Raw genomic sequence first — 18076 nt, 5'->3', positions numbered from 1 at the left:
AATACAGTTGTAAGACGATAACGTGCAACTCATTTGATAAGACATTTCTCATGAAAAAACATTGTTGATCCATATTTGCATATGTAATAGTGCATGCTTGTCCGCACATTTGTTCTATTAATAAGAAACAGAGGGAGTGCATTGCTTAATAATCTGTGTGGGAGTTTTTAGGATATCATTAATGTACTTCATTTTTATCCTCTTGTCGCATAATTAAATACCACCAATTTCTTTAGGAACAAACATAAACATTATAAGGAAATTAATTAAACACCACCAATTTATTTAGGAACAAGCATAAATATTATAAGGAGATTAATATCATTTCTACAGAAAAAAAGAAGCAATAATAAACTTTACAAAAAAATTACAAGTGGAATTTGCAGCCAAATATGATGTATCTATCTATCTATCGCTTGGGTTCGTTCCACATCTTTCCTTCGAAGAACTCAGCCAGCATTCTCTCTAAATCTTCAGGTGTATATCTGATGTACTTGGTTGGATTTTTTCCACCCTCAATCATAGGCCTAAGCAACATATAAGAATTACATATAGATTTGGATCACAAGTTGCAGTGAAGCAGAAGAGGTTTCTACGTACCCAAAACGTCGGATGAAAGATCTGTAGGCAGGCAGAAGGACCTCAGCAACGGCAAGCCTCAATGACTCCCGCAGCTCGCTATCAGGAACTGTCCATTGAGATTGCCGCTGATGGATCTCTTCAAATGCGGTGTTGAATGTCTTGAACCTATCTTTCACCGTCACCCTCGAAACACCAGCTGTGCTATTGCTATCCACTGCCGAATGCGCCCCCTGGATCGTCAAGGTTTGCAGAATCTGCCATATTTCACAATCAGAAATATTGCTCAACAAAATAACAATCCCTCATCAAAACTATTTAGTCCATATATGTGAACCTTAGACCACGCAATTCTCTTGTATTGATTAGCATGCTGCTGGACAACCCTTCGATGTATCTGCACCCAGTCGTCGCCTAATAAATCCTTTGCCTCTGACCTAGAAATAACAAACAAGATTCAAGAATGAAGTGTTTACTCCACTAATCTAAAGCCACTTAATGATATACTCGTTGTTATAAGCATCGCGCACCTGCGTACAGATCTTACAATATAATGTATGTTGTTCATCAGAAATAGTTGAGTTAAAGCAGCATCTTTGTATTGCTTTGATTTTACTTCGAGATTAGTCTGAAGTGCCTGCATAATCTTGGTCGTTATAAATGCCAACTGTTGTTCTGAATCGCCTTCGCCAAACTCTTTGAAGAGTTGCTGTAGAGTTGAATGATAGCTGAAAGTAGGAACATGAAATAAGAATATACTACTGTGTAACTTGTTGTCAACAAAGGCTTCACGCAGCAAACTGACATACTTTAACGGGAATAAAAGCTCAAATCAGCCAAAACAAAAATACCTTAAAACTATTAATACTCAAGTGGAATGAAATAAGGCATGAATAAAGACTATATTTAGGAATTTCTCTAATCCAAAATTTATTTCCTTATTAAAATGTGAGCGAAAACATGAATGTTATCAAATAGTGGACATGGCGGCGCCATGGCATGGCGTTTGGAGTATTATTTTATTTATTTAATTATTGACCGCCATATCCACCATACTAATACGTGATATCCCTGTGGCAGTTTTTTGGCGAACCGCCATAAGCCGCCTTACGAGATTGAAAACATTGAAAACGAGTGCACAAGTTTTTACTTACTCGAATAGAAACTTCACATAGTTGATCACGTAGCTGGTTAAAGGATGGACTGTTCCATCAAGAACAGCAGTTTTTGTGCAATCTTTTTCAACGGCTTCCTCGAATTCAGCAAACGTCTTCTTAGCAGTCTTTGCGAGTTTTTTTGTGAGGGCTGTGAATGCTTCCCTCATTTCAGTACTGTATTTACTCCCAAATATGACCTCCATCTGTCAACAGCAGTATTAAGCTAGATACAAAGATGGCTTGAAAGGATAATAAAGCACTGGAGAGACATAATCTCATTTAAGATATAACACTTTTATTCAAAACAATGATAAGACAGTGATACTTGGCCAATATCTCAAGGTCATCTAGCACCATTTATATAGATAAGACAAAAAACAAGGATCATATGGATCCGGAAAATGAACAAATATCGTCAACAGGTTCTGTACATCAATATCTTTGAGAAGACCATTCACAAAAATGTATACTCCATCCGTTACATAGTAACAGTCCACTATTCCCTTTTTTCTCCATCTCAAAGTTTATACCTATAGTCCACTTATTAATTTTTCATAAATTTCAAATAGCGAAGTTGTAATGTCCCTACTTCAGTTTGAAATGTTAAAAGTCACAGTTATACACCCAACGTCAAATCAATGGACATAGAGTTAATTTTATCATACCTCAGGCTGAAGTTCTCGCATGATCTCATACATGTCCAGCAGGACAAATAGCTTTTCCGGCGATTTCTTACTCCTAGCGATAGCATCTCCAAAACTGAGAAGCGTTATCACGCTGGTCCCAGTTACTTCAGCAAAACACTGATCTTTGAGACTATCATAGGTCTGAAAAATATCATCACATACTTTCTTTTCAGCAGTAAACAAAAGCTTGACCTGTTCCATGCACGATACAATTAGGTGTAGTGAGAGATGAAAATAGAAGGGGAAAGGGGCGGGAAAAAAGAATAACAGTTAATAATTGTTGGTAGCTTCTTACAGCAATTCTCATAAAATGAATCCAGTTTCCTATCTTTGCCTCTAAAACTTCCCACTGCATCTTTTGTACCTCATCTTTACCAAGTTTCTCAACGCCTAGTTTCTTCAGAGTTTGCTCTACTGCTGTGGATCTAGCTTCCCTACATCAAATTATTGACGATAGCAAAAATTGCATCGGAAGTGTGAAAAAGATAATGTAGTAAATGCAAAATGACGTCATGGAAGGTAGCATACCATATAATTTTAAAATACTAGTAGTAGTACTTATCTCATTTGGAAGAGGCGACTAGAGTAAAACAGAAGGTTACCATGTTCCCCTGTTCACTTGTTAATCAATAGGGTAGTAATGTATTAACATGTTTCCATCATATGTGATCATTATGATATAATTGGATCAGACCTAAAAACAATGCCTTTCTCAGTTCTCACCTTAGGTAAAGACTTAAAAAACACTAATAACTGACATGCCAACATCAACATCAAAAATAAAATCATGCATATACAATATTACCTGTATAAAATGGCAACCTGCTGTTGGTGACCAGCTTGAACCATTTGCTTTGAAATCTCCTGGAGCAAAGGCATGATTCTAGGAGGAACTAGGGTTGGAAGTTGATAGACCACTGTCTCTGCTGAACTTTTGTTATGGTGGTCTGATGGTTTCTTTCCAGCCGGTTCACCTTCACGAGGTGATCCTGATGATGGCCTCATTGAATTTGGCAGGCAGTCAAAGAGAAGATCAGGTTCGATAGGTTTGCTGAAATTAGAAAGGTATATAAGCAGTTCATCAACAAGTCTTTATTTTCTTACCATCATACAACTTAGACAATCACAGTAAACAAATCTCACTAAGGGACACGACCTCTTAAAACAAATAGTAAGATTTTCATTAGCTTCAATGATAAGAAATTGAAATTTGTGGAAAGACAGAAATTCGATAACTCCTAGTCGATAAAACACAAATTGAGTATAATTTGACCATGATGTTGTCAATACTTGAGGCTCACATGTAGGGCAAAATCAAACTGAACTGTTATAAAGCCTGTCTGTTATCTTAATTTTTTTTAACCTGAGAAGCTAGTGCCAAGTTAGAATGCCTGACTATTATCTTAAGTTTTTTTTAACACGATAAAGCTACGGCAAGGAGATGGAATTCTAGAAACTAGCTTTTCCAGAGAATTTGCATTTGTTTGAGAAATTAAATTCAGGAAGCATCCATATCCGTTAAAAGACCAAGTTGGATCTAACTCTAGGATTCCTCTGGTGTTAAACAAAGACGTGAACAAAACTTGATATTTCCTCACATATAAAAAAAATCACACAGTCTTTGGTTATGTAAATAGGAAGAAGAAAAGTATATTCATTAGTCACTAGCCAAGGAACAGCTATCTTCTATATAAGTGAAATGAATGTTGCATTTACAGCTTACGCATGGTGCAAGTTGTGGTTCTGTAAAAAGCATAATAAGGCTGAATCAAATGGTATATTTCACCATCAACTTAATAACAGGTTAGCTTGGATATAAACTATAGCCTAGTACAAAAGAAATGCGTAACTTCAAACAAATATTGAGCATGTAAGGGAACATCCTTTGCACAAGGGAAGATCTTTACCCTATAAAAAAGAGAGGATAAGCTCCAAATGATGATATAAGGTGATTTTGATCAATAGTTACCTTAATGTGATCAGTAACCAGAATACATTTCATTTGAACACCAATTAGTCAATCAATATACTAGCATAGAAGAAAATTGTGAGTGTGCCTCAGAAGCCTTCTTTCAAGATCGAGGTAAAAAATGACTTCACCTGAAGGTGAGTTTATTGATAGTACCCAAAGATCATATCCTGAGTATATAAAACAATTTCATCGAATAATCATCGGGGGGAAAAGATAAGTAGCAGATGCATGTATAAAATGATGATGCACAAACAAACTTATATATGAGCTAAACACGACTCTAAAAGAAACGAATAACCAAGATAGCAATGATATGATTGTTGTGGATGAGCGAACCTGTACAAGCTGAGAAGCTGTCGAAATTCTTCCTCTAGTTTAAGGATTGCTTTTCCAAGTAAGTTGTTGGCTTGACTGACAATCCCAATACCACTCTTAAAGTTTTTGTTTCCAGTAAAAAACTGAATGACACCCCTTAGCTGTTCCACAGCTTGAAGGTAGCTTTCTAAATCTTCATGAGGGCCCCTTAATATTTTAGCTTCTGCCTGAAAATTAATTTTTCAATGTGATAGAAGTGAGCTCAATCTACTAACGATGCAAAGAACCCTTGAACTTTCTGATATGTTAAGAAAAGTATATCCAGGACCCTTCCTTTGTTCACCTTTAAATGACTGAACATTGTAACGGACAGTATATTCATTGTATGTGTGTTACTATAAATTACAGATGGACTGTTTGTCTTCGAGCTCAAGCAGTGTTGTCAAAATGTCGTTTGGGTCGCTCAGGTCGCCAGGCTCGCAGCCAGCACCGCCCCAACTTGGGTGGGTTGATCGAGATACGGGGTCGCGGCTGGGGCGACGGGGGCGATTGGGTCGAGCCGGAGTCGATACTGTGGGTCGCAGTCAAGTGGAGAAGAAAGAAAATAGAAGATGAACAGTCCCTATAATATTTAAATACTCCTATACTAAATGGAATACAACTTTTACTCTCCTAGATTACATAAATGATTTAGTGGTGCAGGGCTGCTGGCACGTTTTCCTATAGTAATTAATAGGCTGTCTCTCTTTCTCTCTCATTACTCATAGATAGAGTAATATTTAACACATTCTCCATCTCTGTCTTACTCGGCTCTCCATTTCTAACAAATGTTTAATTAATATTTCATAGGTAATTATGCATCTCTCTTTCTTTATAAGCTGTTGTTATATAAATACATTACCTATATTATAATAAGAGCACAAACCTATCTACAACTTAGTTATATTAATAGAGTGAAATGGTAGGTCAATAAAAATAAAAGTTCAGCGTGTTATGCAATTTTTGCACTATTACCACGTTTGATTGGTGGGGCGCACGACCCGGTCGACTCATCGCCCCGCGACCCAAAATTTCACTCAATCGCCCTCGGTGCGACCCGCGACCCTAACAACACTGAGCTCAAGCCATGGATTCTATATCAAACTTGAGCTCTATAAAAAAAACAATCTAGCTCATTTTAAAATCTGTAACATCTTAATGAGTTCCAACTAGTTTAAAATCCTGATTAAGAAAAAGAAACCCTTTCGCATCTAAAACCTTCCAAATACAGTGTCAAATGCACCTTGGTTAGCTAATGCACAAACAATATTCCAAAGCAGTTACACATTATGTTTAGATACTTCATTTTGCATCTTATCATTTTGTTTGCATAACGATTACTTATTTTAAGTCCATAGAAATATGCCAAGTTCTAAACATAAAATTACATTGGGTTGGGTTACAAAACTTCTAAAATTCATCTTTGGTTCCATAACTATGGGGAGTAGTAGTATTTTAGTACTGTAATCAAGGGGTCTGAAAATAAGTCCTTTTCTTATTGTTTTCCTGGAATTCACTTGTTTTATGCTGGAAAATCGAAATTTGGGGGTTTCCTACTAAATAGTAGTTTCTATTTCAGGCAACATCTCAAATAAGTATTTATGCAATTCACTTGTGACACTAAATGCAATTGAACACAACTTTAGAAGATTTCCTAGAACTTTCATATCATTAAGTCATGAAGTAAATGAGGCAAACATGTTGATAAAATCAATACCAAAATGCGTTAAACACTAAATGATAAGAAAAAAATGTATAATAACGAAGATATCCGAGCAAAGAGGCAAAACTGGCGATTTTCTTTTCTGAAAAACAATACTCCATAAAAAGAAACGAGTGTAAGGAGTGGAGAAGACCTCGCGTGAGCGATCGAATTGATCGAGAACAGACTCGGCAGTCTTGAGCGTCTTGTCGATGTTCTCGTGCGCCTTCCTTATGGAATGCGTTTTCAACTAAAACCCAATAATTGGATTAGGGAATTAGGACTGGTATCATTTCTCCATGCATTTCACTCCTAATACAAATAATTAAGTTTGTTTGGGAGAGAGAGAGAGAGAGAGTGCCTGCGTGGGGCGCATGGCGGTCTCGAGGGCGGAGAGGCGGTGGTCGAAGGAGCCTAGAATGGTGACGACGTTGTCCGTGATCGCCTGGGTTTTCTTCATCGATTCACGCATCAGCGCGGCGCGCTCCGTTAGGGTTTCCATCGCGACGGCGTACGCCCCCATTTTGGTGGTACCTCCGATTCTCAGAGACTGTAATTGTCGATCATGCGTTAAGGTTTTCTTCTTCACTGCCAAATTAAATGAGATGAAATTCGAGCTTTCGCTTGGCAAGCTTTATATAGTTTCCCCTGCTCCACTAATTCGATGGTATGGGAAATTGGACCCCGCCAATCGAGCTCATTATCTAATGCACATATCAGATTGTTACGTCAAATTTATTTAATTCCATATGTTTGAATATACAGTGTCCACAATAGAGTGTCATAGCTATAAAAACTCTTCTACGGCCACAAAAACTCTTCCATAGCTATAGAAACTTGTACAGCCCCCTATAATGGTCATGCCACAGCCACAAATCACATTATTTTGTCAATTGTTGGTATATTTTAATTGGATCAAAATAAAAATTATCGGACAAAAATAATTAGAAAAAAACATAATTTATTTAAAAAAATTAGTAAAACCAAATCTTCGTTGTATTATAAATATTGAAAAATTATACAACGAACATTATCGACATCACACTTAAAACAATACCGCCGCCACGCATATCACGATGTGCCCGCTCCCCTACTACATGCCTAGATCTCTTCAACCAAATCGGCCGGGAGCTGGATATGTCCTGTTTCCCTGTGCATATCGGTGAAAGTTTGGAGCAAGTATTCATTACAATGTGATACACCCATTTGCAGGGGCGCAGTGGCAACACCGTGACTTGAACTAGCACCATCGTCCGATGTCTAACGCTCTGCAGCCGATCCTTCATCGTCTATTATCATGTTATGCATATGATACATGCATACATGATATCAGCGACAACGTTTTAGTGCCAAACTCGTGCCGGGCACCGTATAATGCCCTATCGCGCTAGGAGCACACCAAAATCTTGCTCAACATCCTTCTTCGCACCTCCAAATGTTGCGCGAAATAGGATTTCTTCGGACCAACTGGATGCCGAATCGTCTTCACAAATACGGACCAACGAGGGTATATTCCATCTGCCAAATAGTAGCCCCTATGGTACTTACTGTGTGTCGTTGGCCACGAAGCTGACCTCTAGACCCTCACCCGGCACTGCTCATCGAAGAGAGACGACGACTGCAGAAAGTTGATGTCGTTGTTCGACCCTGCAACACCGAAATATGCATGCCAGATCTGCAACCGGTAGTCAGCAACGGCTTCCAGGATCATCGACGGGTGTTTACTTTTGAATCCAGTAGTGAACTGCCCTTTCCAAGCCACAGGGCAGTTCCCCCATTCCCAGTGCATGCAATCTATGCTGGCCATCATCTATGGAAAACCGTGCACCCTCCCTTGCATATTTAGCAGTATCTGACAGTCGGTGACAGTTGGCTTTCATAGATACTCTGGACCGAAGATGGCTTTGATGCCCCTACAAAACTGCCTCAAAATCTCTAGGCTAGTCGTCTCCCCCATATGTAGGTATTCGTTAAACATGTTAGCCGGTCCAGCATAGGCAAGCTGCCTAATTGCAGCGGTGCACTTCGGCAACGTCGACAGTCCGATCCAGCAGCTGGCATCACGATTCACGTCGGAGGGTGAAACACCTGTGCCGCCCAGCCAATAACGTCGATATATGGAGGAAGAGCCGTTGCGACATTCTGAAATACCGACGGAAAAGCTTTGGCGGATAACGTGGGTTTTCGGAAAAGTAGTCATCCATCAGCCGCTGGTTAGCCCCGGCATGGTCACGTCGGATTGTCCGCCAATGCCGGATCGGACGAGGGACCCGCTCCGCATCTTCTTGTACTTCCCGCTCCATCTCTTCAACAATTGCGTCAAACGCCCCATCCAATGCGCGTTGATACTCGTAGTCATCCATTTTATGAAAGTGGAGTTGAGTAAAATTTTAGAGTGGAGATTGGAATGGTGTGAAAAAAAATGAGAGGAACAGGTTGTATTTATAGAAATAAATTAAGAAAATAATAATAATAATAATAATAATAATAATAATAATAATAATAATAATAATAATAATAAAATAAAATCCTCCGGCGGCGCCGCGGGCTCTCGACGGTCTGCAATAGACTGCCGAGGTCCCGTCCAACCCCTCCCCCCCGCTGCGACTCCCTCTGGCCTAACTATGGTCGGTCGCCGTGGCCACCCTATTATGGCCACTCTAATACTAAGATTGATAAAGAATTATATTTAGACATTTTTAATTCTTTCATACAACAATGAAATATCTTATCTCTGCATATCTTGACATGAAGCTCATATTTCTTAGTTTATTTTACATAGCTTCTCATATCTCACATTTCTTATCAAACGGGTCCTTAGTGTTTTGAGTTACATATTGTTTTTGGATATTTAAAGATTTTATTTTACTTTCAAACAAAGTAATATTAGTATACTCCTTCCTATCCCACAGATATACATTATTTCCCTTTTAGTCCGTCTCACAATAATATGCATTTTTTAGTTTTAGAAACTCTTTTCTCTCTAATAAGATGAGACTCATTCTCTACTAACAATACTTTAATTACTTTTTCTTTCTATATCTCTCTTACTTTACAATTATACATTAAACCTGTGTCCAACGCAAAGTGGATATTCTTGTGAGTGAGATAATTAGAAAGAAAAACCCTTGTCACTATCCCTCTTCACATCTTCCAGGTCTTGAAGCCGTATGAGTATTTGATGAAGGATTTGGAGCAGATTTTGGGCAGGTTTTTTTGGGGCACGGTGGGGGAGCAGAGGAAGATTAACTGGGTTAGCTGGAGGAAGAAGATTTGCTTGCCGTTGGATGAGGGAGGCCTTGGCATCCGTCGTTTTTGTGAGCTCGTCAAGGCTTTCAGCATCAAGCTCTGGTGGAGATTCCTCGCGCAGGATTCTTTGTGGGCGCAGTTCACGATGCGCAAGTACTGTTTGGCGTCGGCTCACTCATATTAGGGGTCAGGTGCATGGTCTTATTAGATGGTCCCTAGGCGAAGGGAGGATTAGTTTCTGGGACGACGTGTGGGTCGAGGATCGCCCCCTTAGGACCTATTGTCCGCCCGGGACTGACCTTCCTGCCGCTGAGGTTTTTATGTTCTGGCATGATCATACTTGGCATTCTGAAAAACTACATGATTATTTGGCTTTGTATGGTGTGCCTTTGTATGTGTTGGATCTTATCAGGGCTGTTCCGATTGAGGTGGGCAGGCGGGATGTGATGCGATGGAGCCTCACTGGCGATGGCGAATTCTCGACGGCCTCAGCTTGGGAGCTCATCCAAACACGGTCCCCTAGACATTTCGGACTTCGCATGGTTTGGAATGCTGGGCTGACCCCGACTATCTCTGTCTTCATCTGGCGCCGCCTCCTCCAGAGGGTCCCCGTCGAGTGTTATGTTCAGACCCATGGTATCTCTGTCGCATCCAAGTGTCTGTGTTGTGTCTCTTATTTTTCAGTCGAGTCTTTCCAGCATTTGTTTGTGTCGAGTCCTCTGGCGAGATCGGTTTGGGATTTCTTCGATGGTTGGTTCTCATACATCAGCAGACACATTCACACGTCCACTGACATTGCACTTAGACTAGGATTTTGGTGGAGGTCCTCTCACAGGGCTCCCACCTTGCACATCAGTTTCATTATCCCTTGCCTTGTATATTGGTTCATTTGGACGGAGAGGAATAGCTGCAAGCACCGTGGCATGCCTTTTCATTCTTCACATGTTATTTGGCAGGTTATTCGGCATCTGCGGATCTTGGTGGCGGCGGGTGTGCTCCTACCCCTTCACTGGCGCGGTTGCACCCCGACTGTCGACTTCATGCCTTCGGTTCCTCCTCGCCGGCGAGTTCTGAGGTCCCTGAGTATGCTTTGGCATCCACCCGACGATCCTTGGGTGAAGTTGAACACCGATGGGTCCTTTTTCACCGCGACGAGACAAGCTGGCGGTGGGGGAGTGGTTCGTGGTTCAGACGGTTCTCTCCTGGGGGCCTTTTGCACGCCACTCGTAGCTGGGTCGGCCTTCAAGGCGGAGCTCTTAGCTCTTCTTCACGGGTTGACATTGGCTATACAGTTCTCTTTGCAGGTTTGGGTCGAGATGGATGCAGCAGCAGTGGTCGCGATGTTCACTTCAGGACGCGGAGGAGCAGCGGATGTGAGACATCACATGGCTCGCATTCGCACTTTGCTCTCACAGTTGCAGGTTATGTTCTCTCACATCTTTAGAGAGGGCAACCGACCAACCGATTTTCTGGCAGGTAGGGGGAACAGACCCCTGCTGTAACGACCCGCTAAGCCGATATTATTATAAACTATATTATTAGCTTGATTATTTATATAAGTGACTTTTATGCGATTTAAATCCGAGCTACGATATATTATCGTTGCTGTTTGTTTTGACGATAGGAAAGTGAATAGAACACGTAAAAATATTACACTTATATGAATATTATAAATTAAAATAAATAAGTAAAGTCCCATAATTAAAATTTTAATGTCCGATACATCCAACAAAAGTCCAACAAAAATTTAATTTATACATCGTAGGTTTTAAGAAAACGGGTACTTCAACGCGGACGGCCACGAACTTGAACCAATTATACCCACGCCAAATTAAATGATTAAGTAAGCAAATACTCAAATAATTAATAAAAAAATAAAAATAAAAATAATAATTATTATTTAATATATGTTTTTATAAGCTTATCCAAGAAGGAATCCTTGTCATGGCAGCATTTAATGCTGCCTTAATGAGTTGTAGAAATAAAGAGTGCTGCATTAATGATACGTGGAAAGAAATCCTCATCCGTCATCCTCTTACACATATTGAGATTATCCTCTGGCCGAATAATTGAAAGTTATACGCCACTTGCATCTTTTATGTATATATACGTATATACAAATCTTATTGTCTCACCCACCTCACAATCAAACTTTCCAAAAAGAATTCCACATAGAACGGAGGGAGAGTTGCAGATAATTGTAGAGTCAAGCACTACAATCCAACAACACTTTACTTTCCACATAAAAAGGTAAATTCCGAACCATTCTTTCCTTTTTCATACATGTACGAAGCGTGCATATATTAGTTGGAAATAAGAATATGCCCAATGTTAACAACACAGTGAGACTAACATGTTACACATGAGTCTTCCAAGTAGCAAGACATTATTCAAGAGTCACCAAAACTTTTAAATCAAAGATTAAAGAAATAAAACCAAAAAGGAAATAGAATAGAGTTTCCCAAACTTACCTCTCGGGAGTCGGTGAGGAGGCAGCGACCCGCGCTGGAGTGGCGCCGGGAAGCTTCTCCGGCAGCACGAGGCACGGAGAGGCCGAAGCCGCCGCCTGTGCATGCACAGTGGTGGCGGCGGCAGATCCGAGAGAAGAAGAGGGAGTGAGGGAAGAAGGAGAGAGGGCGCTGCCGGAGCGACAACGCCGAGCGACAAGGGCGGTGTACGCGGGGCAGTGAATTGGAGCCGGTAGCGGCTGATGTGTCGGTGGTGAGAGGCCGGGAGGGACGACCGCAGCGGCATCGATTCCTGTACAGCAGCGATTCGGCGAAACGACGAGCTCCTGGAGCTTGAGCATCTTTAAATTTTGAAGATGTGGGTGTGTTCCTTGTTTAAGATTTATAGAAGAGAGAGAGTTGAGGGAGAAGAGGGAGTATACGTGTACATCTCACAAAATGAAGAATTGGAGTGTACGTGTACTTCAATTCCTTTATTGAAATAATTCCTTAATATTCAAAAATGGAAGTGAGGAGTGTACGTGTTTTTTTTAAGGGAGTTCATATGTCTTTTGTTTCTTGGACCAACTCTTTTTTTTGTTTTGGTGGGCTAGTGAATAAATTATATTGGGCCTTTGGTTTTTAAAAGAATTAGGCCTCATTAATTAAAATTGGATGTTTTGTTTGAGCTCTTTTATTTTGTTTGGGGCTTCATAATTAAATTGGAGATATTAGGTGAGGGGAATAATTAAGTTTGGGTCGATAATTAATCATGATGAATTATTTAATTAATCCCGGAATATTTCAAAGGATGAATAATTTTATCCTAAGTCCAAAATAAATATATATATTAGAAGGGGAAATGGTCGCGATAATTTAATTATGTACTTTTCTAATTTTGGGATTTTAATTCGATATCGTGGAGGGAAATACGACGAGCCAACGGAGGAACTTTGGGCGGCCGCCGAATAATCGAAAAACAAGAAAAACGAGATAAAAGACTTTACTTAGGATGCATGCATTTTTATTTATTTATGTGAAAAGTGTGTTAATTTATGTATTATCTAAATTTTAAAGATGAATCATCGCAAGTGAAATGTGCTACCAAGGGGAAGAAAGTGCTTGAGAATTAAGTAGTCGAGGTGAGCTTTCTTATACTAAAAATACAAATCGTATTTTATGAAAACACGAACACATGTTTGTGATTTTTAAAGATGTTGTCTTGCCATAAATATTTTGTGTATGATGCCTATCTGTTGGCTACGGCCAAGTGAATTATGAATGATGATATATGTGAATCGATTCGATTTTGAGTCCTGGTAGGGTGGTGTCCCTACTTGGAACCTCTGACCGTGAACGGCGGATAAGGTGACCGTGGAAGGTGGCCACCTTCCCGGCACAAGGATACCTCTGACATGACGGGCAGAGAAGGTGACCGTATGAGAACACCATCTCAACGGCACAATGTGATCAGATATGGCTAAGTACAGGAAAAAGGGACTGCAGTCCAATGTGAATATTTTTAGTAAGCTCGGGTCCTTTTCAACAACACCCCCGAGTGTTACTGTGATGATGGCTTGACAATATTTTCAAATGTATATGTGTAATTTTCGGCAATGTGTTCACTGAGTACTTTTTGTACTAAGCTCTGCATATATTTCTAAATGTACAAGTTGAGCAGCGAAGTGGTGGAGGAAGTGCTATTGAGACAAGATATTTAATTCAGTCAGATTTTGACTCTCGGAGGTTCATGTCTTCATACATGGAACTGCGTTCATTTACTTCCGTTGTGCATCTGAAAAGACTCAAGTCTATTTTTTTCAAAACTCTGATATTTTAAAATTTTTACAAACAATTACTCGAGTTTTTATGATCGAGTATCTTTCTTCAATGTATCGGCACTTAATTAGTCATGCCTAGCAACCAATGTTTGATTTTATTTTCCCTTATTTCTTTCCCCGCTTCTTATACCCCCACCCCTAGTCACGGTTCCCCGACTATGCTATCCTTAGCTAGTGCATTCGTGACAGAGTGGTATCAGAGCATTCTTTCTCACTCTGAACCTCGAGAGTCTCCTTTGAAAATCTCTGGTCTAGCCTTGTTCGACTAGACTGCCTAATCGATGAAAATACTCTTAGCACTCCGTCCCATCGCGCTCAACGAGGAAAAAGGTAACTTGTTCTTTTTCAAAAGAAAGTCAAGATGTTTAAAAGTTTGAAATGGAGAAATAACTCATGCAGTTAATTTGAGTGAACAGATGAAAATACAAGTTTAAAGAAAGAGTTGATGTTTCTTAATTTTGTAGCGTGCTTAAAGAAAGAGTTAGTATGTCTTTTCTTGGCTAAAGATTGTGAATACATGAATAAAATAAGTAACTTTCCTAAATGGAAAAAGGTACTGAAATATGAAAGCATAAAGTACACGAGTCTTGTACCAAGTGGTGAAATGATATCTCTTTTTGAGATAGTCATTGAATCATGTTGCTAGTATGGGGAAATCAAAATTTCCAAAGAACATAGAATACTTAGATATGCATTCCTTCTAGAACATAATATGAACTCAAACTTAGAAGTACAGTATGAACATTTCTCGCTTTCCCGAGCGACGAAAAGAAAAGGACGCGATAAGAAAGAAACTTCGTCATGAGAAAAACAATCCAACATAGAACAAAACGATGTTTCTAGAAAGATGGTAGGGGTTAGATGCCATTTTCTACGTCCCAATGACATGAATAATCCGGGTTAGCCATTGTCTTTCTGGACAATCCAATCACTCCAAGGATCATACATTTGATCCAACTAAGCGATGTACACATACATAGCAAGAGAATATGATTACAATGCAAACAAAGAACCTAGCTCTACAATATAAGTAAGCAGAAACAACGTGTTACGAGTATGAGCGTTATGATGAACCGAGAGCACCAAAGAGTCGTAATCCCCACATATGGTCATCTAACGTGATTGTAAAGTGAAAGTAGCTTGTGACCAAAGTTTCCCATAACTCATTTACCCTTCTCTATAAAGAGTTAAACAAGGGAATACCACCATTGTAGTTAACCAGGAAGATTCATCAGCAACGCTTACTTGGGTTCCCATGAATTCCATTTTCTCACATCCCCCTTAATCAAAATACTTTTGTTGTTTAAAATCTTAAATGACTTCCTTTGCAAGGTAATGTGCCATTATTTTCCCTCTTCTATGTCAAGGTTGTAAATCCCTTTCAGTTTTGAGCTTGCTCCCTCATGTTTTCTAATAACCTCCAGTGACTACAGTCCTTCTTTACTCGTTCTGTATAAAAGCATTACATTGACTCTCTGAATTCTTGCCATCAAACTCCTATACTAGGAGCTGCTTTATTTATAGCATTCAGAATGAACATGTTCCCTAAACTATTGTCTCTTCAATGATAATATTCTTCAAAGATCATTAGTAGACCTTTAGTGTTTTCAAAAGTGCTTGCTGACACTCATTAAGTTATACAGAATAGTCACCTCTTTTTAATCCCACTATAATTATTCCATCATGCTTTGAGCTCTTTAGCAACTCCAAGTCTAAAGTAATTTGCTCTCTTCCCTAACTAGGTTGCTCTTGTTGTCTTCTCTACTAGTTAATTTTCGTGATTTGGTTATAAACTTTGTGAATTCATTAACGTGATATAGTATCACGATGTTGTTGACCCAAAAGGGTAGTTCTTTGTTATTCTTCTTTCTCAAATCCACTTTAGCCCAATCATTTTCAGTCTTACTATATTGGAGCAGCCATATGGTGAGACCTTAAACCTTTTAATTTGACCCTTTGTGTTTTCAGACATACTTATTAACAAGCTCTTTGTTTACATGAGTACTCTCATCTTCTGAATTCAAATATGACTGTTGTCTCTTGATTTGAGCTTTTCTGCAAGCTCCATGTTAAAGCTGGCACATTGCTTCTCCCTTGGCTAGTTTCCTCTTGTTGCCCTCTTTATTAGTTAGTTTCCCTGAATTGCTTATAAACTCTAAACATTTCGTTGATATGATCTTCTATCACAGTGTTGTTGAGCAAATTGCAATTGTTTGTTTTTCCTATTCTTTTCAAATCCATTTGTAACCCACCATCTCAGGTCTTCCTGTTATCATCTGGAGATACTGGAAACTTTTCTACTTCACTGTTCATTTTGATTATTTTATTGGCAACTTATTATTGACTCTGCATTCTATTCATCATACCCCACTTTTGCAATTTATTCCATGTGGCAAGCTCTTCCCACAATAAAATTCCCAAGCTCTATGGGTATAGCTTATGCCCTTTGAAGTTGTATCTTTTCTTTTCCGGGAGTGAGCATAATGAGCCAAATTGAGCCTAGTCTTTGCACTTCATGAAAACCTTTGTTGCAAGCTACTAGTGAAAGTTTGTGGTGAACCAAACACTCACGTAATTGAAATAATTATAATCGTTTTATTTTCATGGCTACCTTGGAGCCTACACAAAGCAAGAACGATTCGAATATTTCTCTTGGAATCCCAAATTCAGTTCCTATCAAAGTTAAAACGGTTAGATCAACTCTATATTTCCTCGCAACAGACCCTCATGGGAGGCAAGACATAGACCACTGCAGAAAACGCCAAAAAAAAATCCTACGCGACGAACGTCGAACCGAATTGAAAATTAACATCAGAGAGAATGATTTTTTTAAAAAGTAACCCTTTCCAAAGGGATAACCAGATTTGGACTCAAGGGAAAGCTGAAACCACGATTTATTGGACCCTATGAAATTCTGGAAGAAGTGGGTCCAGTAGCATATCGCTTGGCATTAGCACCCAACTTTGGGAACGTACACAACGTATTCCACGTCTCCCAACTTTGAAGGTACGTGTTCTACCCAAAACATGCGATTCGCCACGAAGAAATCACTCTAGAACCTGACCTGAGTTACGAAGAAAATCCGGTAGAAATACTAGATCGAAAGGTGCAGCAGCTTCGGAATAAGTCGATTACTACAGTGAAGGTTTTGTGGAAAAACCACGGACAGGAAGAAGCAACATGGGAGGTAGAAGAGAAAACGAAGAAGAAATATCCCGAGATTTTTGTCTAAGTACTTCCTAAATTTCGGGACGAAATTTCTTTTAAGAGGGGTAGTATGTAACGACCCGCTAAGCCGATATAATTATAAACTATATTATTAGCTTGATTATTTATACAAGTGACTTTTATGCGATTTAAATCCGAGCTACGATATATTAAATATTACACATAAAAATATAACACTTATATGAATATTATAAATTAAAATAAATAATTAAAGTCCCATAATTAAAATTTTAATGTCTGATACATCCAACAAAAGTCCAACAAAAATTTAATTTATACATCGTAGGTTTTAAGAAAATGAATACTTCAACGCGGACGGCCACGAACCTGAACCAATTATACCTACACCAAATTAAATGATTAAGTAAGCAAATACTCAAACAATTAATAAAAAAATAAAAATAAAAATAATAATTATTATTTAATATATATTTATAAGCTTATCCAAGAATGAATCCTTGTCATGGCAGCATTTAATGCTGCCTTAATGAGTTGTAGAAATAAAGAGTGCTACATTAATGATAAGTGGAAAGAAATCCTCATCCGTCATCCTCTTACACATATTGAGATTATCCTCTGACCGAATAATTGAAAGTTATACGCCACTTGCATCTTTTATGTATATATACGTATATACAAATCTTTTTGTCTCACCCACCTTACAATCAAACTTTCTAAAAAGAATTCCACATAGAACGGAGGGAGAGTTGCAGATAATTGTAGAGTCAAGCACTACAATCCAACAACACTTTACTTTCCACATAAAAAGGTAAATTCCGAACAATTCTTTCCTTTTTCATACATGTACGAAGCGTGCATATATTAGTTGGAAATAAGAATATGCCCAATGTTAACAACACA

At 39.0% G+C, this 18076-nt stretch overlaps 1 protein-coding gene across 4 annotated transcripts; it reads right to left on the bottom strand.

Moving 5' to 3' along the window:
• Positions 1-251: 251 nt before the first annotated feature.
• On the bottom strand, positions 252-12809 carry LOC121761654 (exocyst complex component EXO70A1-like). 4 transcript variants are annotated; one of them, XM_042157283.1, is made up of 12 exons: positions 12171-12809; positions 6812-7038; positions 6605-6700; positions 4731-4936; positions 3228-3473; positions 2718-2856; positions 2402-2614; positions 1734-1939; positions 1110-1307; positions 917-1016; positions 601-836; positions 252-527 (listed from the first exon to the last, which is right to left on the bottom strand). In XM_042157283.1, exons 1-12 carry the CDS (start codon positions 12451-12453, stop codon positions 410-412), a joined length of 2268 nt encoding a protein of 755 aa, XP_042013217.1. In that variant the 5' UTR covers positions 12454-12809; the 3' UTR covers positions 252-409. The 4 variants fall into 4 exon arrangements, with proteins under 4 accessions (XP_042013217.1, XP_042013220.1, XP_042013219.1 ...); XM_042157286.1 differs by having other exon boundaries at positions 6812-7000; positions 12171-12523; XM_042157285.1 differs by having other exon boundaries at positions 6812-7154; positions 12171-12299.
• Positions 12810-18076: the final 5267 nt, after the last annotated feature.

Source organism: Salvia splendens, chromosome 13, assembly GCF_004379255.2.
Source record: "Salvia splendens isolate huo1 chromosome 13, SspV2, whole genome shotgun sequence".
NCBI classification, from domain to species: Eukaryota; Viridiplantae; Streptophyta; class Magnoliopsida; order Lamiales; family Lamiaceae; genus Salvia; species Salvia splendens.
The sequence above is the reverse complement of the archived record's forward strand: the minus strand, read 5'-3'. Positions and strand labels throughout refer to the sequence as shown.